The 27,100-nt window shown below is 37.9% G+C and overlaps 1 protein-coding gene across 3 annotated transcripts in view; it reads right to left on the bottom strand.

Annotated features, from left to right (window-relative positions):
- The window catches only part of MOR1 (ARM repeat superfamily protein), a 47,225-nt gene extending 20,479 nt beyond the window's left edge, over positions 1-26,746 (bottom strand). For 2 of the 3 annotated variants that reach the window (XM_089167810.1, XM_089167811.1), the window contains exons 1-20: positions 26,332-26,746; positions 26,019-26,124; positions 25,759-25,882; positions 22,280-22,359; positions 22,018-22,195; positions 21,851-21,915; positions 16,960-17,042; positions 16,764-16,849; positions 16,510-16,623; positions 7,821-7,940; positions 6,352-6,454; positions 3,677-3,813; positions 3,485-3,550; positions 3,248-3,356; positions 3,080-3,120; positions 1,303-1,374; positions 1,033-1,137; positions 795-900; positions 512-624; positions 341-428 (exon numbers count right to left, since the gene is read on the bottom strand). In XM_089167810.1, the coding sequence (XP_089023936.1) occupies positions 341-428; positions 512-624; positions 795-900; positions 1,033-1,137; positions 1,303-1,374; positions 3,080-3,120; positions 3,248-3,356; positions 3,485-3,550; positions 3,677-3,813; positions 6,352-6,454; positions 7,821-7,940; positions 16,510-16,623; positions 16,764-16,849; positions 16,960-17,042; positions 21,851-21,915; positions 22,018-22,195; positions 22,280-22,359; positions 25,759-25,882; positions 26,019-26,124; positions 26,332-26,491 (2,056 nt within the window). In that variant the 5' untranslated portion in view covers positions 26,492-26,746. Of the gene's footprint in view, positions 1-340; positions 429-511; positions 625-794; positions 901-1,032; positions 1,138-1,302; positions 1,375-3,079; positions 3,121-3,247; positions 3,357-3,484; positions 3,551-3,676; positions 3,814-6,351; positions 6,455-7,655; positions 7,801-7,820; positions 7,941-16,509; positions 16,624-16,763; positions 16,850-16,959; positions 17,043-21,850; positions 21,916-22,017; positions 22,196-22,279; positions 22,360-25,758; positions 25,883-26,018; positions 26,125-26,331 lie in introns of those variants that run through there. The other variant, XM_089167812.1, reaches the window with a different exon arrangement.
- Positions 26,747-27,100: the final 354 nt, after the last annotated feature.

Raw genomic sequence — 27,100 nt, 5'->3', positions numbered from 1 at the left:
ATTGGAAAATACCATCAGCTTATAATTTACAAGACAAATAACAGCCCAACACAAACCCCCAGAAAGGATTCTTTCCAGTTTAAAATGCACAGAAGTTTGCTAATGAGGAGCAGACCTCGCCCCATGCCAATCATTTGTCTCATATGGGAGGCCAAAAATGCAGTGTTCACCTTCCAGCTCCAATTTTAACAAACTCAACCATCATTGATGAAATTGACCCTTAAATATTCATTTTTTCCATATCTAAAATACTTCATAAATATAAATGTGCGACTGAAGCTTGGTGCGATTTCTGTAAACATAGAGGACCAAAGCATCCATGGAAAACATAAAAACCCACCTGGAAGGCATAGTACAACACATCGTTTCGGAAATTTAGTCACTGATGAAGCTATGTGAGTAATTACTTCGATAACCTGTTGCTGGACCTGCATCCATTGAGAGGGAGGGGGGAGATTTATATACTGCAATTCAAAACAAACTCATACAACATGAGAGGAGGTTAACTTACCTGAACATTTTTCTCACCCCACCCAGGAACGGCACATAATAAACGAATCAAAATCTCCGCTGATGGGTCAATCTCTTGGAGACCTTCCACCTGATCCTTCAGAGAGACAATTGCTGCAACAGGAAATGAAGCTTACTAATGACAGTCCAAGAAAGAATTCAATCATTAATAGGTAATATATAAAAACTACAGAGAGAATAGTCCAACTAATAAGCTAGACATAACAGGAAAATTAACGACTGGAAAAAGAAAAAAAAAGCCATGTCAAGAGAACAACATAGACCTTCAAGCCTTTCTTTCCATACACTGCTCTTTAGTTGAGACACTGTATCTGCTTGTATGAGGCTACCTAATCTGCTTTCTATTTCTTCGAGACTCATTTCCGCTGGCTGAAGACATGAAGCAAAAATACCAATCAACAATTTACTATTTCGACAGTTGATTAAGAACAGAGTTACAAGACACTAGATGCAAGACAGGTCGAAGTTAACCTCCTCAACTCTAAGTAGCTGCCTAATTACCTCAACATTTTCAGGTTCGACCAATCCCACAGCTTTTGACTGTCCAACACCATCAGCCTTTTTGCCAACATTTTGTTTAACTGCCCCACTTTTTTTAATGACAGGCTGATAAAACATTCAATTAAGAAGAAACTGTATTATAACTGAAATATTTCATTTGCTGTCAGAATAAAAATATAGATTTAAACAATAGAATAAAACAATTCTCAAAACATTTGAAAAGCAAACAAAATAAATTTAGCTAAAAATAAAGGAATATCAATAGCTCACAGCTGCCTGGACAGGTTTCTTCCCACTAAGCATGCTTGCCGCAGATTTTCTAGCAAATGAACTCTCAATGGCCTGCAAAAATATAATATCAGTTTGGATGCAACAACAACAAAGAAGATACTTAGACCTGAAGAAACAGAGATTGAAGAGAAATTATGTAGAAGACAAGTAGTGTTCAACATGCAAAGCTTCAACGTAAAGACAAGCACAATATGTGCAAATCTCAGAAGTTCAAAATACCAAATACAAACATCCAATGATTGCACACAGTGATGATGAAGCATAAGATTAGCATTTCTAGAAGCAAACTGATCAATAAGCCAAGTCAGGAGAGCTGATGTTGCATGATGAATACAAAATATACAGCAAGGACAAGGAAGCAACTTTCAACCATATATGGGTAAAGTAGAATGAAAATGAAAGTGGTAGTTACTAACATAAAAACATAATTAGATTAAAAGAGTTGAATCCCGCACTACTCTCTGCAAGTGCTACAGAAAAACAGTTGGCAACAGATGCTTGCACAATTTACCATGATGATAATAAGCAACATAGAGATACAGTTCTTCCATAAGATCACTCACAACATGTCACATATCAGGTTTCTATCTTATTATTATGCTAATATGCTTAACTAATAAAAAATTACTTTATATTCAAGAGTTGACAAAGATAGAGAATAAAGACATTAGCTATTTCAAGCATGGACAAAGTAAACAAAAAAATGGGAGGGAGGAAGATTCTAAAGAAAAATGGTCTATAAATCTCAAGGTGATCGACTGAAGATTGACATTGTACACACCACCAACAACAAGTTTTGTATGGTGTTGCCTTTTGGTAGTAAACACAATCTAATAACTATATTCCTACACCATTAATCCTAAAATCAAAATTCATGTCTGCAAAATGATATTCCCAAAACCATTAAGCCGGCACATCAAAATTACGAACATTTAAACATCCTAAATGTAACAACCAAATTTCACTTTCTTCGAAAAACCATAAAGTCCTCAAATCATCAGCATAATCTACCCTGCAAAAGCTCACTAATATAATCACCCTAGTCAATGAAACCCTCTCAAAATCTGCCATCTTTTCAGCTCTTCTTTTAAACAATAAAGTCTGTGAATGATAAGTATAGCAACAAAAAGAAAATCACCTTATCTGGAACGATATTCTATAAACACAACCTTCTAATCATCACCTGTATAATAATTCTATAAACCTATGTTCTGAATACATCGATCCACGTGGCAAGATTTTGTAAATAAATATAACGAACCAAACATAGTACCAGAGATTTATTCAATATAATATGCACACAAACACGAACAGAGAAGACTTCAATGAAACCCTATCGAAATCTGCCATCTTTTCAGATCTTCTTTTAAACAATAAAGTCTGTGAATGATAAGTTTAGCGACAAAAATAAAATCACCTTTTCTGGAACGATATTCTATAAACACAACATTCTAATCGTCACCTGTATAATAATTCTATAAACTATGTTCAGAATACATCAATCCACATGGCAAGTTTTTGTAAATAAATATAACGAACCAAACACAGTACCAGAGATTTATTCAATATAATATGCACACAAACACGAACAGAGAAGTGTAGTCAGTGTTCGGTAAAATAATAAGCAAACAGGAGAACGTCATACAGAAAACAACACAAATTTTTACATTGACAATACAATCCCAGACATTTCATAGAGGTAAATGTTAAGCCATATCTGGACGTTATATCAATAAGAAAATACAAATCAACCCACCATAGATGATGAGACGATCCCACTTGAAACTGGAGCAGCAGCTGGTGTTTTACAAAATAAACTTGTAAGGAACTCAAAGTTTAAAAAATAAATAAGAAGAAACAAACATATAAAGAGTTCTGAACGGCAAAAGCAGTACAAAACAGGGGGGCAGAAGAATATCTGAACCTGAGCCTGTAATTGGTACCACGCCATCACCAATCATGTCTGCTAATTTTTTCTTTCTCACCTCATCAAGTTTTTCCAGGGATTTTTCTAAGGGTCTCATCCCAACCAACTGTCCAATGCATCAAAGAACAAGGAAGAAAATCGGGGATAAGTTATTTTTGAAGGAAATAACAGTAACAAAGTAACATTCAAAGGAAGAAAGGAGAGGAGGGGGGTCACTTCATACAGAAGAACTACCTTAGCAATCGCTGCCAAAGCAGAAAATGATGCATCCCTCACTTCCGGGGTCCCATCGTTAAGACACTACATGATCCATAAATAATTGGAAAGTTAATTATGAAGAATTAGCCAACAAATAACAGAAACTAGCAGAAAAATTAACTGGTAAAGGCACATAAATAAAAAAGTGGGTGCAGAGGCTTCTCCAACCTCCATACATAAGGGGACGTATTCCTTGTGCAACTTAAGAACAACAGCTTTATTGCTCGTCTCAATACAAAAAGTCACCCAATTCAAAGTTAAGGAACGAACAAGTGGAACTTTATTTTTCACTGCAGTTCTAACATCTGTATCATCACGTACAGCAGGTAAGTGAACAAACGATATAAATTAAGTGAAACTAACAATAAATAAAGAAATTTGTATCCTAAAAATATCCCCATAAGCAACCAGTTCAATTACCACTAAAGAGTATAAATTTTCTACATGTAATGAAACAATAGTCCTTTTTCTGTGTTTCAAGTTCTTTTGGAAACATTCTAAAATAAAACTGCACTTCAGTTATCATATGAGGAAAAAGACAAAGCTGCAAAGATATAGATAAATAGTAATAGACTTATAAACATCATAAGTGGGCCAAAACTCTCCATCCTCAGGAAAGAAAATCTTGAGGCAGAAAAGTATCTAACTGCCCCTCACTATTTCGGTACTTTTCCCCCTATAGGACCCATTCTAAGAAGGTCAACAGTGGGTTTCATACAAAATCTAGCCACCTCCCAAATTCTAGCTTAATTAGAACTCCTCAAAGTTTCAGCCACATATCAACTAGTTAACTACAGAAGTACATATACAAAAGCTCATGCATCATAGTGTACATCCTTGTGGCCATGTGGATCATGGAATGACTTTCTTTTTACTTTTAAAAAAAAATAGTGATGAATAACTTCACTTAGATTTTCTGAGACCATACTCCTGATTACATTCATTGAAAGGAGATACACTTTTTGACAATTGAAATATTTAAAGGCACAGTCATGTAAGGTGGGAACCAGGACCCCAACAGGCCACTGTTGGACCAGGCAAATTCAAGCCAGCCCAATCAGCCCAGCTGGTATTCAAGAAGTACCAAAACACTGCTCATGAGAACATTGGTGCAGCACCATATATGACTTATGTGATAATTTTCCTAGAAGTTTGTTGGCACCATAGATCAGACTACATGGAAATTTTTGGGCACCATAGATCAGACTACATGGAAATTTTATTCCTGGGAGGCTTAGAAGCTTAATTTAGTTTCTATTTTAGTAGTTATTAGTTTTTATTTCCGTTATACATGCATGTGGCTAAATATGAAGCCAAATAGTTACTAATTCTAGTTAGTTTCAGTTATTATAAGATTCCACCAGTCACTAGGTTAATAGTTTCTGTTTTCGGTTTTAGAAAGTTTCTAACTCTTGTGAAGCTTTGGCAAGCAATAAATAAGCCCTTCCATTGCAATAGAAAGTTGACTTTCTAACACAAACTTGCTTGTGGAGTAATCTATGTTCAACAGCTGAGATTGCTATGTGTGAAAGAGTCAAGGCTGAGAGAGCCCATCCCCCACCCCTTTTCTACCTATAACTTCCATTATCCCCTTCTATTTGCATTCACACCTTAGTTGTCACTACACCAAAGCGATCCAAGCCATTTTAGGCTAGTCAAATTGCTTAGGCAATACGGTGGCCAGCAACGTGGTGTCATGGCAGGTACAGCAGCTTTAAAGTGTACATCCCTCTTCTCTCTCCCCCCCCCCCCCCATTTTCCTAAAATAAAAACAGAATACCTGGGCGGTTGACTTTTTATCTGTTTAAAATTTTATGTTTTAACTATCTTATTGGCTTCAAATAGGGGATATTTTTTTTATTTATGAATAATATATTAACAAATATCAAACATAAAATCATACATTTATATGATATTTGGCACAAGAAAGTGCCTGAACCTGGTATGGTACCGATTAAATTAGTGCAAGTCGCCCTGCAACAAGGAGGCAGCCCCCCTATGCCCCCATAAATAAGCTGGATGCCTAAGCAGCTCTTTTACAACATGACTCAACCCCACTTGTACTGCATTAATGAAGCTGCTGCAACCACTGTGAAGGACCATCAAAGGCTGCTATTGCTTTTATCCATCATCCGAACTGCTGCACCATTCGAGTGATCCTGCTTCTGTGCAAGTTGTTTTGCTGCAGCAATGATTGAAGCTAGATGACTTCACAACCATTCTCCAGAAGCTGCTGGGTTTTTGAAGCATAGATCCACCCCAACAGCCACCCTTGATCCCAATCCTGCTCCATTCATTGGTTCATTGCTCCATGGCAATTACCTTCTACTTCTTGACCCTACTTGATCGGTAGACTTGAACATGGGTTTTGCTACTAATCATGAAGCCTGAACAACAAACTTGGGACTTTTACCCATTGGGTTTACAGTCTTGACATTATGTCACAATGTTCTTTTATCTCTATATTTAATTCAGTCAGTCCAATCTTCCCCTTCGAGAAATGTAAGATGAATGACAGTAGAAAAAAACAAGAATTGCAGGATAACAAAGTGCCATCCATCACCAAGGGCATAGCTCAGTCGGTGAGGACCAACATCTTGAATTAAGAGGTCAAGATTTCCACTTTGCTATGAAATCAAATTTCAAATGGGTATCAAAATTGCACTCATTATGACTTCATCTAAAGGGATCTGTAAACAACACATAGTAATGCATTCAATTGATATATAACATAAAAATTCATAATAAAACAGAAAAATATTTTTAACCATGGAGTAAGCATACAGTTGGTCACATCAATAATAGTAATACCATTTTCCAAACTACATTGAAAGAAAACATGCCTTCCACAACATCAGCAAGGGTTAAGCAGCCAGCCTTGTGCATTGTCTGTAGTGTTTGAGTAAGTGCATCTGCAATAGTCGGTTTCTTCTCTTTCAATTTTTCCTATTCAAGAAAAAATGCAAACTTTTAAGTCCCAATACACAATTCTATGAGCATATTATGCCTTGAGGTAATAACAAAACATAAGTATCACAATATACCTGCCAGAGGAAGTTGATTCGGTGAACATAACAAAATGCACAGAGCAGCAAAGTATCAAGAAAACAAGAAAATAAAGGAATATATGTTGGCCAACTAACTTGAGGATGATAAGTGCCAAACCTTTGCTACAAATTCTATTTTGGACATCCCCCCTTTTCAAAATTTCAGAGCAAGATACAGAAATTTAATTCTAGCAAAGCAAGTTTCCCTCATGACAAAAAGCAAATATTGAATTACCAGCAGTAAAATCAAACTTATAAGTACTCAGAGGAATTGGGACAAAGAAACAGTAGATTGCAGAAGACTTATATCATGTATATTGGATAAAAAATCACAATTTGCAGGATATGAATTATTCCAGGTTTCTAAGATGATAAGCATGGAAAGTAATTTCGCCGAATTTCGGCGAAATTTTGCCGAAATTCGGTGGTTTTGCCCCCTGGCAAAACGATACCAGGGGGCGAAACGACATTTTCCATATATCGCCGAGATTTCGGCGAAATCTCGCCGAACCGGCGAAATATCATATTTTTCGTCATTTTCGGTATTTTTTAATTTGTGGTTGGAGTGTTAATTGATATTTGAGCCACACGTGGCAGTTGTTAAACCACAAGATTATAAAAAACAAGAAAAGCAAAACATAAACAATAGTATATTGATTTGACAAGATCAATATTTTATTATTTTTTTAAATTCTCAATCAATGTTTTGCATGGGAAAGGTACATGATGGGACTCATTGAAGGGATTTTGCTGTTTTTTCAAAATTTGCATTAATGATTTGCAGACAAAAAAAGTCAGACTATTAATATTTTATGTTATTAAAATTGTACATAAACATTGACGTTGATGTGTGGGTATTATTATATATATAATATATAATAACTGACTTTTCTTCCTAGCGAATTTCGGCGAGATATCGCCGAAATTCGCTGGATTCGCCTGGATTCGCCACCCAACGAACCGGGCGAAACGAACGAACTTTCGTTCCCTGATGATAAGTATTCCATTTTTTTTACTACTTGAGAAATAAGCAGTTATATAACAGTTACATATATAACAGAACCATTTTTCCTAAATTTTCCATGCTTCAATGAACTCACAAGTAAAACTGGCAACATGAAGCGTGAACTCCCAGAAAAATTTCCAGGTTTCTAAGATGATAAGTATTCCATTTTTTTTACTACTTGAGAAATAAGCAGTTATAAAACAGTTACATATATAACAGAACCGTTTTTCCTAAATTTTCCATGCTTCAATAAACTCACAAGTAAAACTGGCAAAATGAAGCGTGAACTCCCAGAAAAATTAGTCCTCAGACCCCTGGCTAGATTCCCCAGGGCTTGGATTGCCTCAGCTGCGACAGCTATGTTCACATCTGTAATAAGCTGCAAGCAAAAGAGAATTATCTGTGAATTTTCCATACTTAACATAAAATGAAAACTCAAGATGCATGATTTCAAACATAAAAGGAACAAATGAAAAATGGAAATTTAAGTATCACATTCACACCTATATTAAAATTAAAATAAAAAATAACAAAAGGTGTGTTTTCTGCCCAATGAAAAAGGTGGGCTAGTTCAGACTAAAATTGTAAATTTGCAATACTACTATACTAGCCAATGGGATTCTATGAAGACAACTGAGCCAGACCATATAAGTAATATGCCTAACAGGTAAAACCCAAAAACAACCTATTTAATGGAAAAGCGGATTTAAATAAGATTGTCCAGATGGGTCAATTTTGCCTTAGAAGAGTTTATTATGACACATGGTTGGACTTTCTAGGCCATCGGCTTCTTAATTGATGTAAGAGGTCTTATATAATAACCCATAAAATGGAATGATATCAGTGCAAGGATTAGCAGTTAGATTAAACGTCTGTATTAGGGTTTATGCCGGGAAGATCTACAACGGAGGCTATTTACTTAATTAGGAGACTTATGGAAAGGTATAGAGAATGTAGGAAAGACCTTCATATGGTATTTATTGATCTAGAAAAAGCTTATGATAGAGTCCCTAGAGCGTTAATTTGGCAAGTACTAGAGAAAAGAAGTGTTGCAAGTAAATATGTAGATATAGTTAAGGATATGTATGATGGTTCGGTGACTAGTGTTAGAACAGTGGGGGGACAAAGTAATGAATTCCCGATAACAGTTGGGCTACATCAAGGGTCAACTTTAAGCCCATATCTATTTGCACCGGTAATGGATGAATTAACCAAAGACATTCAAGATGAGGCCCCCGGTGTATGCTTTTGCGGATGATATTGTGTTGATTGATGAGACCCAAGTGGGGATTAATACCAAATTAGAATCATGGAGAGTAGCTTTGGAATCAAAAGGCTTTAAACTTAGTAGATCGAAGACAGAATATCTAGTTTGTAACTTAGTCATGATCGGGCAGATGATGAAGTGGTGATACTTGACGATAAAGAGATTCCTCGAGTGATTGTTTTAGATACCTAGGTTCAATCATAAGTAAAAGAGGTGATTTAGAAGATGAGGTTTCCCAAAGAATTAAAATAGGGTGGATGAAGTGGAGAGGTGCATCCGGGTCTTATGTGATCGGCGTATTCCATTAAAGCAAAGGAAAATTTTATAGGACGTGTCCGACCAGCTATGATGTACGGGCGAGTGTTGGGCGTTAAGAAGAATCATATAGATAAACTCGGGTAGTAGAAATGAGGATGCTAAGATGGATGAGTGGCAAAACTAGGATGGATAAGATAAGAAACGATCATATTAGAGTTGGCTGGGAGTTGCTCCTATAAGTGATAAGCTAGAGAAAGTCGTTGAGGTGGCACGGCCACGCTCAACGGAGACCTATAAATGCTCGCTCGGAGAAGTGATATAATCCATATTGAAGGAACTAGAAGAGCTAGGGGTAGACCTAAGATAACCTTAGGAGAAGTGGTGAGAAAGGATATGTTTAGCTTAGGCCTTGTATCTAGCATGGCCTTGAACAGAACCGATTGGAGGGCAAGAATCCATGTAGCCGACCCCATTTAGTTGGGAAAAGGCTTATTGTTGTTGTTGTTGTATTAAACGTCTGTATTAGATTAGGATAATCAACAGCTACGAGGAATCCTGGCCTGAGTTTGTTTATTTTACTGTGTCTTTTAGAGTGACTAAGAAGTGTTTTTACGGATGAAATCGAGAGTCTTCAAATATACACGTAACATATCCCCCATTTACGACAGACGATTTGGGTGAAGAATATCAATTATTTCTAAGAATTGTTGTGATGTTCAGCAACGTACATGAGATTGACATCCCAAACCTGAGTTATTCTCTTCTTCTCGTGTGAACAAAAATCAGGGCCACACTGAAGACTGAAACAGGGCCAAGGGAGAAAGCCCATATCCCACGGCCCTATAGGAAATCAGGAGTATTTTGATAATTTTGCATGTTTTAGTTGAGTCAATGGTTCGTTGGATCCAGTAGGTTAGTAGGATTCCAATCCAATTTTTGTTTTGAAGTTTGTATTTGTTTTGGTCGAGTTATTGAAAAGTCCCAGTTGGGTTAAGAGTCCCAATTAGAGAGGGATTCCATTACTTACATTCCACTTCTTACAAGGAGTCTAGATCTACTCTTGTATTGCAATTTGGATCATTCTAGGATGAGTTATGACAAAGTCCTTGTTGAAATAACAGTCCCAAGTCTAGTTAGAGACCAAGTTTGAGTCACTTTCTACGCTGAGTCCTAATATGATTACACCCATGTAAGCCTATAAATAATGGCTCTTAAATTGTAGAGGACAGATTTTATGATTAATAAAATTTGAGGATTGAAAGTGCAAAGTTGGAGTTGTGGGTTTCCCTAGGAGGGGAGGGGAGACTTAAGGCTGCTGTGCTGTATAAATTTTCCGCAAACTCAAAAGAACTTCACTCCCATTTTCTTCTTCAAGTATAGACAATCCCCACGTCCAGCCTCGACCTTCACCTTCTCTTCTCTCACTTACAGCCCTTCTTTCCTCCCCCTTTGCCTGCAGCAGACCACTCCCCCCACCCCCAACCCCAAATCCCCAAACCCTAAATCCACTCAACCGAGCACCCTCCGTATTGCAGACCTACCCCCTTCCCAACCCTTGCGGCAAAATCCCCTCACTTCCCCTACCCCTACTCCCTAATTTCTTCATTCCCCAACTCCTTTTCCCTCATCACAGCCCCCCGATGTAAACCAAATTTTAGGGTTATGGTTTCTTGAATGATTTCCCTAATATTAAGGGTTCGCCAGAATCTTCCAGCAGCGAAATTAAAAATACTATGGGATGCTTATGGGTATCTAAGAAAGTTGTTGAAATCTCTTAGGAGTGATATGGGTTGATAGGAAAAAGACATGGATGAAAAGGATCAATCTAAGATTGTACGGGAAAGCACCATTAACAAAACATAGAAGCATTGGGTTTCATTCAGAAAAGGGAAAATTTAGGGTTTTAACAAACCCTAATGGGATAAGTTTGTGAAGATCATGAGCAATCTTTCTTCTCCCTTTTTCTTCTTTTCTTTCTTTTCTTCCTTCTCTATTTTTTATTTTCTTCTTTCATTTTCTGTTTTTCTGCTGTAACTCTGCAGAGAAGAGAGAGGAGGGCTGTGATGAAGATAGAGAGGAAAAGAAGGGGGCAGCAGAGTAGGGGAGGGGATTGGGGGGCCTCAGGAGGTGCGGCAGCAAGGGGAAGGGAATTCTAGGGTTGCACAGAACAGGAGAGGGGAAGCAGAGGTTTCGCAATGGGTTTGGGAGATGAGGGAGGGGGCTGGGATTGCTCTGAATAAAGGAGAAAGGGTGGGGAAGCTGCTGGTACGTACTTGAGTGCCAAGCAGGGTACGAAAGTTCGGCAAACTTCGCCGGGGCGAAGTTCGCCAATATTTTGCCGATGAGCTGAAGATCAAAGGTGCCTTGATATTTGGAAACTCCAGTGACAAAATAACTCAACTTTGTCTCACCTCAATTGCTTCACCTACTCAGAGCTCACAAAGCTGCTGGATGTCTTACTCTCACCTCAATCGCTTCCACGATGTTGGGTATCTCTGCCGCTGTAAGGCGTCGGTTGGCTTCGAGAAAGATAGATTCTGACACTGGGAGCAAGATCGAGGAAAAGAATCCTAGAGTTAAGACTTAAAGAGGCGACAATATGCTTTTATCAAGGCTTTCTTGTGGTTATCTCTATTATTGTTGGGTTTTACTTTTGAGATTGCAATTTACTTTAAAGGCTGGCATTTTGGGCTCATGATTTGCATCTGCAATGCCTACTGTCGATGCCGTTCAGGGTCCGGGGGATTTTCTAGTGGTTTTATTCTTAAATCAGTGAAGGCCAAGGTGGAGTACCTTCTCACCACCTTCATTTATAGTGGGGTGAGTTCTGATTTATCCCTCTAGGCGCACAGTTGAATATTGATGCATCTGCTTCAAGCTTCAGGTTAGCACCGACAAAATACGCCAAATACGAAGAAGTGGAAGTGGTTGAAGCTTAGACAAACCATCGCATAGAGAGAGAAAGGAAGGAGGTGGCTTACCAGGATGATTCCGGCAAAGATTCCGGTGACTGAATCTCAGATTTCGTGAAGTTCGGCGATTTTCGCCTTTATTTTTTATCAAATGTCGTTTTCTCCCTATTTTTTATTTTGCTACCCACCGAACCCATCAATTTTGCCATTTTTCAAGTGAAATTGCCTTCCATGGTGCTGAGATAGGAGGAAGTTTGCTGGATTTGCTGGAATCATAGGACTGAATTGATGAAGATAAAGATAATTGCAATGTCCCCACCAAAAGGACCCTGCCGCACCTTCTTAGCTGCAGTTCTTCAAAAAATTTATTAAGCCTTTTTTGCAGGACACCCGCATAAGTGGGCCTATAATTCCTGACATCCCACTTAAGTGGGCTAAATTGCACGCTACCCACTTTACATTTTTTGTAAAATTGCAAGTTACCCACGGTTAACTTTACTGTTAGTTTGAAACTAAAATGACCATTTTGCCCATAATGTATTGCTAAATATAATTTCCGTCTTTTATATTAAGGATTTTAAGTTTCTAAATTTACAAAAAGAAGCCCCTCACTCCTACTCGATTTCAAATGTTGGAATTCTCTCACTTGTCGTTGCTAGAAATTGTGGCCCCTACCCTGTCATTGCCAAAAATTGTTATGCCCACAACATTTACAATGCTAGAGTGACCTATTCACTCTCCTCAATTAAATACCTCATAGAATTTCTCTACAACAAGCAAATCAAAATCAATTGATTCCAAAATCCAGAAAAGGAAATCCAGGGAGTTTCATGATGCCAATGAACTTGAGTGGATCAAAAGGGATATATAACGGCAGAGGTGGATTTAATTTTTGTTTTTTATATTTAACAACAATGATGATGCAAACTCCGACAGTCTGCGTGATTTGAAAAGGGCTATGGTTGATTTGGTTTATGGGACCGAATTTGGATTTCAAGCATCAGGTGAAGTTAGGGCTGAGGTGTCGGAGTTGGTGCATTAGCTTGAATTTTCGAATCCAACAGACGAACTTGCAATTGTTGTTGACAAGACTGTTAGTGGTGGTGAGAAATTTCACTCAATAATGGGTTTTGAGGCAACAGTGAGTATTTTCAACAGTGGGAGGCGGGGGAAATGGTCACCGGCAGGGGAAGGGGTGGTGGTCACCTACAGTGGTGGGTTTCCGGCGAGATATAAGAAGAAAGGTGAAAGGAGAATCCCTTCACCCACCTAGGGAGCAAAATGGGAGGGAAATTTATTTGAGGGTATTTTGGTCTTTTTACACCTAGAAGGGTACTTGAGTCATTTGAACAACAAACTGGAAAGGTACTGTTCACTAAGACATCAGGAACAGGCTTGAATTTCCTTCGTCGTCTTCTTCTCCAATAGAAGTTTGTTGCCAGAATTAATTTGTCAACGGCAGCGGGCGGAGCAGAGATTGCTGGAACAGCAAAGGGAACAACTGAAACAATAATTTTTTCCTAGGTATCGAATGTTCCCAATGGGGTAGGGAGGTCTTCAACGAGCATCTGATCTTCAGGAAGAGGCGGACAAGTAGGGAAATTAGAGAACGTGCTTCCCGAAACAGCAAACGAGCAACGACTTGATTCATGACCAAAAGAGAAGCAAAGTTCACATCGATCAGGGATCCAATTGTAAACAATTACTTGGTTGTATTTCACACTATTATCATCTTCAATGGTAAGAGAAGGGGGGAGGGGTTTTACAGCTGAAAACTCCACACAAATTCTCGCATAAGAGAGGCGATCCATATTGAGCATTTTTGCATCAGTGCAAATAGGTTTTCCAACAGCTGAACCAATTCGACTCACACAATCAAAGTTCCAGAATTCAAGCGGGAGGCCAGGTAAGTTGATGCACAGGGGAAGCATGCTGAAGTCAACCCTGTGGAGAGGCAGCAAAGAAACCCAAGGCTTTAGGAATACTGGAGATTTTCCCACAAACCAAGGGGATCCTTCCAGAGCATGAGATTTACACTCAAGAGAGTTAAACTTGAACAGAAAAATGCCAGAATCAATATGGTAAGTATCCATAATTCCTTGCACTTTCCATTGTTTAGCAAGTGAAGATTTGAGGATGCTGAAGGGAGGGATGGGACCAAGAAATTGGCCAAGTATAGGAGAGTTCCACCGACTAATTTCGTGAGCAGTAGAGGAAGAAGGGCAGTGGGCAGAGGGTTGGATATATCAGAGGGGGGGGGGAAATATAGGTAAGGTCAAGTTCAGTTACTGAGGAATTTTGGTTTGAGAATAGGGAGTTCCAAGGTTTGTCAGATGGAAGAGAAGCACTGAAGCAGGGGCAAGGGAAGGGTTAGGTGATGGATTCAGGGAGGGGGGATATGGCAATGGAGGGGGTGGAGGCTACAAAGGGTGGAAGGGAGGTCATGGCAAAAACTGTGAGAGAAGCTAAGATTCCGGCAAGCCTATAGTTAAAGTAGATTTTAAACAACAATAAGTTGAATGATCCAACCCCAGTTCTCCTTCATCAAGTACTCAAAACCAAAATTCCTGGTTTTCCCACCATCTTTGAAACAAACCCTAATTTCCACCTACACTAAATAAGTCATTAGTCTGCAACTCATTTCACCATCAGAAACTCTGGATTTCTTAATCTTCTTCTACTCCGAAACCTTAGAAACCAAAACCTAATTTGCTTTTACTTCAATTTCAGCAAAAATCCACCATCAACAAAACACCAAACCTTCACCAATAGACTGCTTCATCAACACAACCTAGTGCTTCCATCAAACTCTAGGTCTTAACGATAGTTACGACCTACAACCCTTACAGACCTACCACCAAGCTTACCATCACCGCAGATCCTGGAAACCGTCTCCTAGTTACTCTCCTACGGTCTAAGGCAACATCAAACAGACCATGTCAAAGAGGCTAAGCAGACACAGCTAGATACTTTACAATTGCCACCTCAAGCATTATAGAAGCAACTTTTGGAGACTATTATGAGAATCTCGAGATACATATCATCATGAATAGTAGGAGAGGAAAACGGAAATATGCTTTCTAGACATCAAAACAAATGAATTCTAACCACACTTACAGTTTTAGCAATGCTTTTACCATATCAAGATCTATGAGATTTTTACACTTGAGAAAACTCTGCATCTCCTGGCTAAAATCAAGTTAAAAACTTGAATAGGGGTGTTGGTTTCTACCATTTAGAATTTGAATTGTCTAACTACATATACTGGATTGAGATACAAGAAATTTGCTAATTTGTGGATAATACACCATGTAAAAGTACATAAATATGTGTTTATCCTCCTTTTCAACCAATGTCCAAGAACACTATACATTAATAGAATTAGGCCAAAACCATAAGCAGCATCTTGAAAGGGGGTGGAGTGGGAAAATGGTTCATGCATTCTGTTGGTGGTATACAAGGAAAACACATTAAAAACTTTGAAAATTAAAAAAATAAAAGAGATAATTAGAGGAAGAAAAAATTCCTAGGACTCCCAAAGAAAATCATTGGGGTAAGTGAGACAACTGCCTTCCCGGACTCTACTTGTGCAAAAGCCTTTGGCACCAAGTTCACCCTTTTTTTAAAAAGAACATTTCAAGGTCCCAAAACCACCACATCAAAATGCCTAGTTTTGACCATAATCACTTCTGGATGGTTAAAACCAGGTAAAAACTTGAGATGCTGAACCTTGCCAAGCAAATACAATATGAAATAGACTAGGTGTTGACTCCCACTTCATTCACTATGTAACATAGCATAAGAAACAGCTCAAGCAACAAAAAATGAAAAATAAAATAAGAACCTAAACTATCCCTGACTAGAACCGTAACAGTAAAACTTATATTCTAGCACCAAGCATACATCTAGCTCATACATTACACCCCCTGAGCCACACGAACCGAAGGAAGTTGTGGACAGAAAAGGAGATAACTTTTCCATGTCCATCCCAATAGATTCATTCACTCCCCATCACCATACCCAGTACTATGCAATCGTCTCTATTTTCAGATGGATATTTAGCAATCTCTCTTATTCAACAAGCTTGAACCAATTCCTCGACAACAACACAAAGGACTGAAAAGTGAAAATGCATTATATAATACAATCAGAGGGTAAAGTGGAGGAAAATGTAAGTAGTGAATGGAGTTCAATTTAGATACACAAAACAACGTAAAGCAAAACAGAAATGTAGACTAACAGATAATACAATGAGAAGGAAAATGAACGTAGCCAGAAAAAAATAGAACCACACAAAGTAATTATTCTGACAGACAGATGGCACATGATGAGATAAACAGATGGACACATGACGAGAAGAAAAAGGCATTGACCAGAAAAAGAAACCATAAAATGTAACTTTCATGTTTTGTAGAGGATGACCTAACCATACAGTGAATTGAGAAATCTTAAGAGACATATCAACAAAAGTAGCTACAGATAATAAAACCTAAAAAGAGAAACTAGATGACCTTCTTAAGTGTCCGACAGACTTCAGTGAAATCACCAGGAGCTATTCTTTTTGTTGACGCAAGTTTTGTAAGCTCTGCAACAGCCTCCTTCCTCTCAACCCATTTGGCTGCTTTCTAGGATCATTAAAAGAAAACACCCAACCAATCAACATAAGAAAACTCAACCACGCAAGACATAATGTGATACAGCAGTAACAAAGAAAATGAATACTAAGTAGTATACACCAAGATGTAACACAAGACAGAGCACTGACCACTCCATCCCAGAAGCCTGACTTTTCCAATGGGGTCAAAATATCGACTGGATCAACAAGTTCATACTCATCTATTTCCTGAGGAACTGACCAAAACTTAGTTGTGTTAGTTTGTTCAGTAAAACTGATTTAAAAAATAAATAAAAAAAGGTTACTCTAAACCATTTATGTAACTGAATTTCATGAAGTGCCTTACCATCAACTGCAGATTCCTCAGATGGGCCAGTGCCCACAGCTTCAGCTGCAGCCTCTGGCTCTACTTCCTTGTCTTGTTCAGATCTGCACTAAAAACACTTGTTAAAAAGGTGTAGTCAAAGCATTGCTTTTGGGAGCACTATGCAGGATAGTGCTCGTCTGTAATTTTGCAATGCTTAATGAAGTTGTTCTACTTGAATTAAATATTTTGCATCGCAAAGCATTCTTTGAAATAGATCATATACGAGAACACACACACAGAGAACATACACTGCCAAACTAGGATCCTAAGTCAAAGATACCATTTTGGGTGTGCTTCTTAAAAAATTGTAGTCCACCATAATACAGGCGCGGCAGTGGAGATAGAAATGCACTAAAATGGTCGAGGCCTTACTGATTTGTCTCGGTTTTTTACCTGACCGAAACCCACAAAGATACCGTGACTACAAACCATGGCTACAATCCAGCCAATGTTTCTATTTTGTTCAGCTCTATAAGAGTTTCTACTAATGGAAAACGTATGCTGTAAACAATTCCTCCTTCCATTATAGAGTATTTTGCTAATTTTATTGAAGTCATACATAAAGAGTAAGGAATAACAGTACCTCTAATGATGCACGAAATAATTTAGCCTTGAGCTTGTGAGTTCTAAGAGAACATCAGAACTGCTTATTAGGGACTGCAGTAAAGAAACCTTGGTTGGATATCAAGCCTGGAGTCTGCGGAATTCCTTACCCATCAGTACCCAAGAGAGCAAGCCCACAGACTTCAGAATAGTCACACCAGATTTAAGCCTACATTTTAGGTCTAGATGCTTTTGATTAGCACTGACTTGGGTGATAACCAGCTCATATGGTGAAGAATTTGGAGATGAATCATGAATATCAAATGTTACTTGTGTAAGACCTTTTATACTTGGAAGATCAAGCTGTCAACGAGCTTCATCTACTTTCTATTTTATTTTTTTGTAAAAGCAAATGGTTAGGAATAGTTTCTAATTCCAGTTTTAAAGATTTATACAGCAGGTATTTCTAAGCTTTATTTAGTTTCTATTTTGTCACAAGGAAGGGATTGATTTGAATTGGCAATTTATCTATGGCTAACTTGTAGGAACTCTCTACTGTAATCAATTTTTATTTTATATATACACACACACAAAAAAGGAGAAACCTCCCTTAATTGGCTTTCAAGTTCACAAAAAAGGAAATATATGCTTTTGGCTGAGAAATTAGGTGGCAATATGAGTTGTTTGAGATGGGAGACCTCAGGTGAGATGCCCCTGTTAAGTTAGCTGGGAGAGCTTCTCTATAGTAGGAGAGATTCCTACCCATCCTCCTCCTACCCCTATCTTTTCTATATTATATTTCTTCTATTGTTCCATTTGTAACCCAAACCAGAATAAAAATCAGTACTCACTTATTTGTCACTTAATTTCTAGGATCAGACAGGAGTGTTGGGGTTTGCGTCCATAAACTATCAACCCTGCATTAAAGTTGAGAAGTCTAACTCATTCTTTCTTCTATCCTTCTATCTACCATCTTTATTTATCATTCCATTAGCAGGTCAAAGTCTTACCTTCAGTCATATGTATGTCAATTTTCCTATCTTGTATGCTCTCATGAGTACTATTCTGTCCACTAACTGTTGTTTTAGTTCCTACTTAATTTTTAAAAAGATTTCCGTGCTGTAATTGATTGTATGGAATCCCATCAATCCCCTAAAACATTGGTAGTTCATCAACTTCTGAACGACCTGCAGTAATGCAGGTGCAGCTGCATTGGACCAACCCAAACCCATATGGTATTCAAACAGAGATAACTAGGTCAAAATTATTTTTGGGTTTAGTTTGATCTCTTTTTTCATTAGCTTGGTTTATCTGAAACTGGGCCATTGGGAGTTTCGACTTATTTATGCTCTCTTTTAATTCCTACTAACAGACTCTTAGGGTGAAGAACGCTCAGAGTTTTATCTGAAACTGGGCCATTGGGAGTTTTGAATTTTTATGCTCGCATTTAATTCCTACTAACAGACTCTTAGGGTGAAGAATGCCCAGAGTTTTATAATTTTTATTTCAGCTAGGAATCCTGGTTAAGTTTCTCTAATCATAGACTCAAAAATTAGTTTGTAACGACAACAGCCACAGTTTGATTGAACAAATGAATGTTTGAGCTGTTTTGCTACCAGATTGATACAAACAGTGGATGTGCAACCATTTGCCCCCTCCCCCATTCCTTGGTGCTCTCTCTTATTTCTCTCTTCTTTTCTCCTCTGCCCTTTCACTGCAAATTCTTCTCCTACATTGTTCATGTGGTAACAGCAGCCAGGAAGATTGTTTTGATCTCCCTTGCCTTCCCCTTTTCCTTCTCGTATTAGCCTGCTTATTCGTCATAATAGATAGAACAAAATCTCAGAAAATTTGACCCTAGAGTTCCTCAAACCTTATGAATCAGACATGCAACCAGGGAGAGTGCACGGCCAACGTCCGCAAAATATTAAAATATCAGCCAACCATTTATTGAAATTAATGCTGGCAGAGCTTGGAAATCTTCACCCCCTCCCCCCCAGATAGAGGTTGATTGGGTTTGTCATGAAGTAGATCTTGAACCAGCAACTCATTTCCAATGGGTCTGGTTGAATTCAAAGGAAGAAGATGAGTTGCCCCTTTGATGAATTAATTACGTACCTCATTTTATTACCCTCTACTGATAAAACTTACTTCCTTTCTTATCACCACACCCATGAATTTAACAAATTGATATGATTCCTTATTACTTGGCTATTTCATATTTGAGTGGGTCCAACGCAATTTGATTTGGGTTTTCTGATCTCTGGATCAGCATTTTGCGGTAGCACTCAATTGACTTGGTTTGTAATTCTGTCCTGCTACTTCCTACTTTCAATCATGGTGGATCATCTTTCATACATCCAAAGTCCAACCACTAGCTTTTTAACACCAAATGCTACAAACTCACCTGGGAGCACAAGCTCCATCCCCAGGAGAGTCGCATCAAGTGTGCGGACTCATCTTCATTACCATAAGCAAGAAGTTGTAAGTATGGCATACTAGTTATGAAAATGTCATATCTGTCAAGATCTTGAAATTTTATTCTGGGTCACACTCGTTTATGGAAAAAGCTATAAGTCACCATTTCAAACAGAAGGGGTACCAAAATTCTTGTTTTGGTCTAAAGAAGGGGGAAACTGTTTTTTCTTCATTCTTTGGCCTTATTTTCGCTCATTCTTCCAAGACTACACTACAAAAGTGTTGATTCTACCTATTCCTCCAGATTTATGTGCGTTCAACCATTGGGAGACTAGCAGGAAGACTGGAGTTTTTGACTTCCTAAGACTTTTGTTTATGAATTATCATTCACTATACTTGGTAGTTGGTAGTCAGCACTTCATAGATAGTTGGTTCTTGGTACTTGATAGTTGAAAGTTCAGTAGTATGTAACATTGACTTAGTTATAGTTCAAGACAAGTTTGTACATCGTAGACTAAACTTCGAATCATTTAAAATTTATGCTTTACTGGGACAAAATGACTTGCCAATTATGTCTCATATCATTCAACCTTTCAAACTATGTTTAAATATGCAATATCACATGTTTACACTTTAAAATCGTCCTCTATTGCCAACCAAGGGGCATACTTAGACAAAATTGAGTGTGTGTGCATGTTTTCAATTTGAAAGCTTCAACAAATTCACTCATGACAGAACAAGCTTCCCTTAAAGTTTCAGAAGTGGTACATGCCCAATCGACTGCGAAAACATCAATCTGAAACACCACTCCACACACCCCCCCCCCCAAAAAAAAACCATCTCTCCAAGATTTTGACCATCAAGATGAGTTTCCAAACCTTGCACAAAATAACCTCGAATCCAAAGTAAAACTACTATTTGGCACACATTCCTTAATCGAAGGATTTAGAGAGCCTAAAAGAATATTCTTGGGATCTAATTGATCACTCACTTGTCAAAATCTTGAATCAAAACTAACCACCCACACCCTCCAGCTTTCTACTGAAATTTTGCGGTTTTTCAAAATTTAGGTTACAAGTCTGAACAAACACCATGCTCAATCAGATGCCAAGGTTGCCTGGACAGATGACAGCTATCTTTTATATATCCATTAATTAACCTCTTCCTTAGCTGATACTTAATTACTCACACTATTTTGTTACACTTGCTATTTCTAAACATTTGTTGCTACTGTTTAATGTTTCCAATCTTTTGTAGCTTCTTATTTCCTCAATGCTGATATCTTCCAATCTAACCTCTGTACACTTCAAATTTAGATTACTAGTTCCATATGTCTAGAGGCCTAGCGACCAGAGTTGCAACAGTATCTGATAACACTATATAAACCTGGTATGTTGTTAATTAGGATTATTAAATTATTATTGTGCCTGCAATTTCCTGCAGTTCTAGATATTTGAAAGCAATTGGTTCCCAGTTTTGAGTAATTACATAGCCTCTGTATATCCAAGACTTGATGCCAAGTATGTCATTTTTTTTTCTAAGCATAGAATCAAGGTCAATAAGGGTCGGGCTGGGCTGGGCTGAGCTGAAACTAGCAGGGTTGGTACTTGGCTGAGATATTTCATTTCAAGCCCGGTTTGGGTGATATAGCCCTAAATTGGAAGAAGGTCAAATTAGGTGCCAGTTAATCAGGAACGTTAATGAAAAGGCAGGATAAATGGGTCCCTATGATTGATGAAATTTTCAGCTGAGTTTGGTCGGATGAATATGTGAAGGTTTAAGAGAATTTCAACTTCTTTGTTTGATTCTTCTACCCACATTTTAGGCCCAGTAACTTCTCACCAGAAAAGGAAATACATAGCTCTTGAAAGATAAATTAATTGTTCTACAACAAATAATGAATACAGACCTAATTTTGCGGGTTGGCTTAGCAGCACCAGTGACATTGACAAGCTCCGCTTCCAGCTCTTTTTTCTTGACACAATCAAGAATTGAACCACCATTTTAGCCATAAGATAAGATAGTGGGTTAAATCCACAGTCCACTTCCATGTAAAGCACCAATAAATATACTAACCATCGTATCCCGCATCTTCTCAAACAAGATTGATTTCACAGGGTCTTTTCCAATCCAGCGGCAAAGCTCAAGTGTCAACCCTTTTGAAGACGCACGAACATTTTGGTCTTGGTGGTCAAAAAGTTCAGGAAGCATCTTTAGAATTCTTTTGGGTGGAACAATTTTTGCACCAAATTCACTGTGTAAACCAAAAATATCATTATACAAAATGATATGAAGAAAAACAAATTTATAGCATTTATTGATTTTTTTTAATGCAAACCTAAGGGCTTGAAACATGACATCAATAGCCGGCACAACTGCTTTAGGAACTTTATTTTTAATTGCTTTCTCCATAGCATCCTGCAATTCCCACATAATCAAGCTAATAAGGAACTTCTCATATAACACGTAAATAAAAAATCCGCAGGATAATAACAAAGATAAAAAAAAATAAATTAAAATAAAAAAACAAACAAAAGCACTAGAAAAGAACAATGGCAAGAAAAACAAGATTGGTCATTTTGATCTCAATGGTAACTCTGTACCCTGGATTTACTGTTCTGAAATTTAATTCAAACATGTTTCACTTTGAAAGAGAGAACTATAAGACATTAAGAAAATGAATGGAATATTTTTGAAACCACTTCCAAAAAAAAAGTTAGAAACTAAAAAATGAACCATTACAAGCTAGACTAAAAGGAGAACGATAACATGTACTCTACCCTACATCCACTTGATTAAATCCACACATCAAACCCTGACTTTGACCTAAATCTAGCCTTAAAATGCCCCCACACCTGTTTTAGCCAACCAAAAATTGATTGTTCATACAAGATCCAGATAATTAATGCCTAGTTGATGCCCACCCATCTAGAGTTACGCAAAGCATTAAACATATACCCTCATTCTCTCTAAATAATCATTGGTTTAGTCATAGCTTCTCAAATACTCACTTATGATATATCAATTTAACTCCATGAAAATCACTAATTTTATGTTGAGCACTCCCAAGGCATAATTTCTCCTGTTGTACAGAAACAAAGGGTACACCAAGGCCCAAGCACATGGGGCTCCTGCTACTAAAGGGACAGGGAATGGTTATAATTTCTCCATGAATGAGGGAAATGATGCTGGACTAAACTACTCACAGTTCTCCAAAATTGACATTACGCTCATATAAACAATAACGATATTGTTTGCATTCAACATCACGTGGATCCATCTACTGAATAAGCCCAACAGGAAAGAGAAGTTGAAGAACCCAATATAGGAGCCAACTCGTTTGCCCAAAAAACTGAGTTGGCCACGAGTCTCAGTGAGTTAAGACACCTTTTTTTTTTTTTTTTTTTGGTTGCATTGAAGTCAGGTTTTGGTGGGAAGCATAAAATTGCAGTAAAATAGAGTGACATTAATTAATATCCCGTTTCATCTTGGAATCTCAAAAGAAAGAGGTTACTAAGATCTTGTCAAGTTCTCAATATATGAAGGAAAGAGAAAGAAAGATGGAGACATTAAGTTTGGTGCAGATACCTACAAAGGATCATGATGGCCAAGACCATGGTTGCACTGCAAAGTTGATTACCTCAACTTTTTTTGTTAAATTCTAGAATCAGAAAACGAAAAAAGAAGAAAAAAAATCAACGATAGAGATTATCTTGATTTTATAAGTTAATACGAATTTATTAAGCTTCATGGAGTGACTCTGTTATTATTTCATTTCTCACCCCCTTGTGTAATGGATGGTTGCAGGTTTTTTTGCTATAGGACACTCAGTAGTATATACTAATATTGACTGTACTTTGGTAGAGTTGCTCGCCAATTAAGAAAGTAAAGAAAATAGTCATGTTCATAACTATTCAGTATAGAGCTGCAAGCCATTTGAGAAAGTAACTAGAAATGTTTCATCAAAGCTTTGCAGTTCTTTCCATCATGCATCAACAAAGAAATGCATTTGCAAGTTCTTAAATGAAACCTGAACCACATTAAATTCAACAAAGAAATGTAATTGCAAGTCCTTGCATGAAAACCTGAAGCACAACAAAATTTAACTGCATATCAGGCAATGACAAGGCAAATAACCAACTATATCATGCACAAGCTTAAAGAGTAAACAAACTACAAGAATATTCCACCAATGGGGGGGGGGGGAAGGAATGGAACCTTAGTTTGGCTGCCCCTATGTTATGTTCCCAAGATTTCTATTCTATTGACAAAACTACCAAAGAGAGGCTGTGAATTCACGCTGAGACAAGTCCAACACAGCATGAAAGAGAAAGCCCAGATAAATCAGGGTGTGAACGCATCCAAAATCCTTTTTCAACGCAACTAACAATGGCATGCTTGTTCTACCATTTCCAAACCTATCCCCCATGGTAAATAGGTGCTTGTCACACTCTTATTATGAAAGCCATGACTGACCAAAGAAAAACAGATATGCTGCCAAACTTAATTGGCTGCAAAGGTAGCTGTAGATGTATAATGTAGATCATAACTTGAATTCTATAGGTTTTGATCTGATGGTCAATGAAAGAGATTCAACAACCACCATCCATAAGATGACATCTTAGTACACAAAACTGTTAAGCTAACCCACAAGGCTAAAAGGACGAGACAGTTCCCACTACAATGAGCATCATGCGATATTAAAGCGAATGATTTAGTAAAGGAAAGCAGTGGAAATGAAAATCTTTCCAATGAGGTTGATCCAATTATAAAGTAGTACCTAGTTTTGTGAAAACGTTCACTTTGATGTCTGACCCCTCAGATGAGATTTAAAGGTTTTATTTTTCTCATATCCTTAATTATTAGGCATCATGCCCACAATATTGTATGTTGTAACAGAGAATTGCAAACCTGCTAATACTGTGATTAGCATCATGATTAAGGTTTGTGATTAGCATCCTCTCCCCACCGCCCTCTTCTCCCTCTATCTCTCTATCTCTCTGTCTCTCTCTATAGGTTTTCTCATCTGACTTAATTATTGGGCATCATGCCAACAGACAACATTGTATATTGTAACAGAGAATTGTTAACCTGCTAATATATTGTGGTTAGCATCGGCATCATAACAGCAGGAAACATTTTATGTTGCAACAGAGAATTGTAGACCTGCTAATATATTGTGATTAGCATCATGCTTAAGGTTCATGATTATCCTCTTCATATGATTCATTCATAAAATGTTACAAACCAAAAGAAGTGGGTAGGGGATAGTTCTTTCATTTCGTTTGTAATTATATATCTCATGTGACGACCTTTTCTGCATCTATTATTTTCCCCATGGCGAAAGGATGCTCAAATCTGAAAAAGGTTGATTTACTAATAGCAGCACTATAAATGAAATTAAAAGTACAAGACTATATTTTTCTACCACTGGCAAAGGACAAGTATACTCATCTAGGTCATCAATAACTTGCATACTAGGGTAGGAAGTCGATAATGCCTCACCACTATTCCCAATGCCTATCCCAAGAGAGGTAGACCCATTGGCAAAGGAATTCCATGGATGAAAAGTAAACTACCTCCTTAAAGTTATGCTGAATTGTGAACCTTTATGATTTCATTCCCTACCCCTAGAACCGGGGAAGAACCACTTCTTTCCTGATATTGTTTTATTCAGAATGCAAAAATGAGAGCAGAAAAGAGGATCAACCTCCTACCCCCAAGAGCCATTCGGACAAAAAATTAGGTAGTTCGGAGAACTTCTCTAATATAGAACTGCACTGCTAAGTTCCCGTTCTGAAAGGTACAAGGGATTACCAGGAACACTTCCGTGGCCTCCAGCTCCACCCAAAGCAACAAAATCATCTTAGCCTTCTCCACTGTATTGACCCGACCAGTGAGGCACTTGGCGACAACGGTGTCGCATGTTTCTTTGGCAAATCTGAATTGGAAAATAGAAACTCAGGAAGGGATTGCCATAGAGGATAGCAGATACAATTTCAAAAAATTAACGTATATATGCATAAATACGCATGCATCACGTAATAATATACCCGAAAAACTAAGGAGAACCTTACCTTCCAGCATCCGCGTCGGCAGCTCGTAAGAATGCAATTAGGGCATCGAGGGCCTTGTCTTGTGCAGGAACATTGGAATCAGCAACGGTCTTCTTAAAAAAATGACCTGAGCAAAAGAATTGTTAGCAACGACGCAGCAAGTAAGATCATCGAACAGACAGGTAAAAGTATAATTTGATCCACTTAGAAACCGAAGTAATATGTCAAATCCACAAAAGCATTGGCTCACAATGCAGATGCGAAGATCGATCAAACAATAGCCTATAGACTGCACAAACAGATCTGTGCCCTAGAAAGGATAAAAATAACTCACCGAATTCTCTGAGGCGTGGATCTTTTGGATCAGTAATCGAATCGAAAACAGCAGCAAGGTCGATATTCGCATCGTTCCTAACCTTCCAATTTTTATGCAATAAACGATCTTCCCATGGTAGCTTCTTCGCTTCTTTTAACAACTTCTCGTCTTCTGACATTGCCAATATTTTGCGTCAAAATGCTTACCCTTACGTTTGCAGAGAGAACAAACGATAACGAAGAAGCTAAATGAACCACAAAATCCCTCTCTCTTTTCTTCAGTCTATGCCGGTAATGGCGAAGCGAGAGCCCTAATAGACGGGATTTCGAAAAGGGAAATGCACGAGGCGGTGCGTGTTGAGACCTATATCTCTTCCGAGCCCATAGAAGAGGGGAGCGTGAACGAAGAGCTGAGAGCAACCTTTTTTCTTTTTCTTTTTTTTTTTTTTTTTTTTTTTTTTTCTCTCGCTTGTTTGATGCAAAATGTGAACTAACCATCCGATGTTGGGAATCGGATACTTGAACCGGTCATGGTTCCCTCTATGATTTCGATTCAGTTACAGAATCGGGATGCTTGTTTCCATTTTTTCCGGTTCAACGATAAATGAAAGGTGAATTTGAAGTTGTTTAATTACCCAAAAAAATAAAAATTAAATTAAGTTGTTTAGGATACAACGAAGGTGTTCCGTGTACCACTTGGGTAGCGAGATCTGACGTCAGATTGGAATCAAAGTAAAATCCATGGTCGACATTGTTTGAGTTAGGTATAATTTTCAACAATGATCTAA

The sequence above is a fragment of the Hakea prostrata genome, chromosome 9, assembly GCF_041222555.1.
Source record: "Hakea prostrata isolate BN-2017 chromosome 9, UWA_Hpros_2, whole genome shotgun sequence".
In the NCBI taxonomy this organism is placed as follows: domain Eukaryota; kingdom Viridiplantae; phylum Streptophyta; class Magnoliopsida; order Proteales; family Proteaceae; genus Hakea; species Hakea prostrata.
The sequence above is the reverse complement of the archived record's forward strand: the minus strand, read 5'-3'. Positions and strand labels throughout refer to the sequence as shown.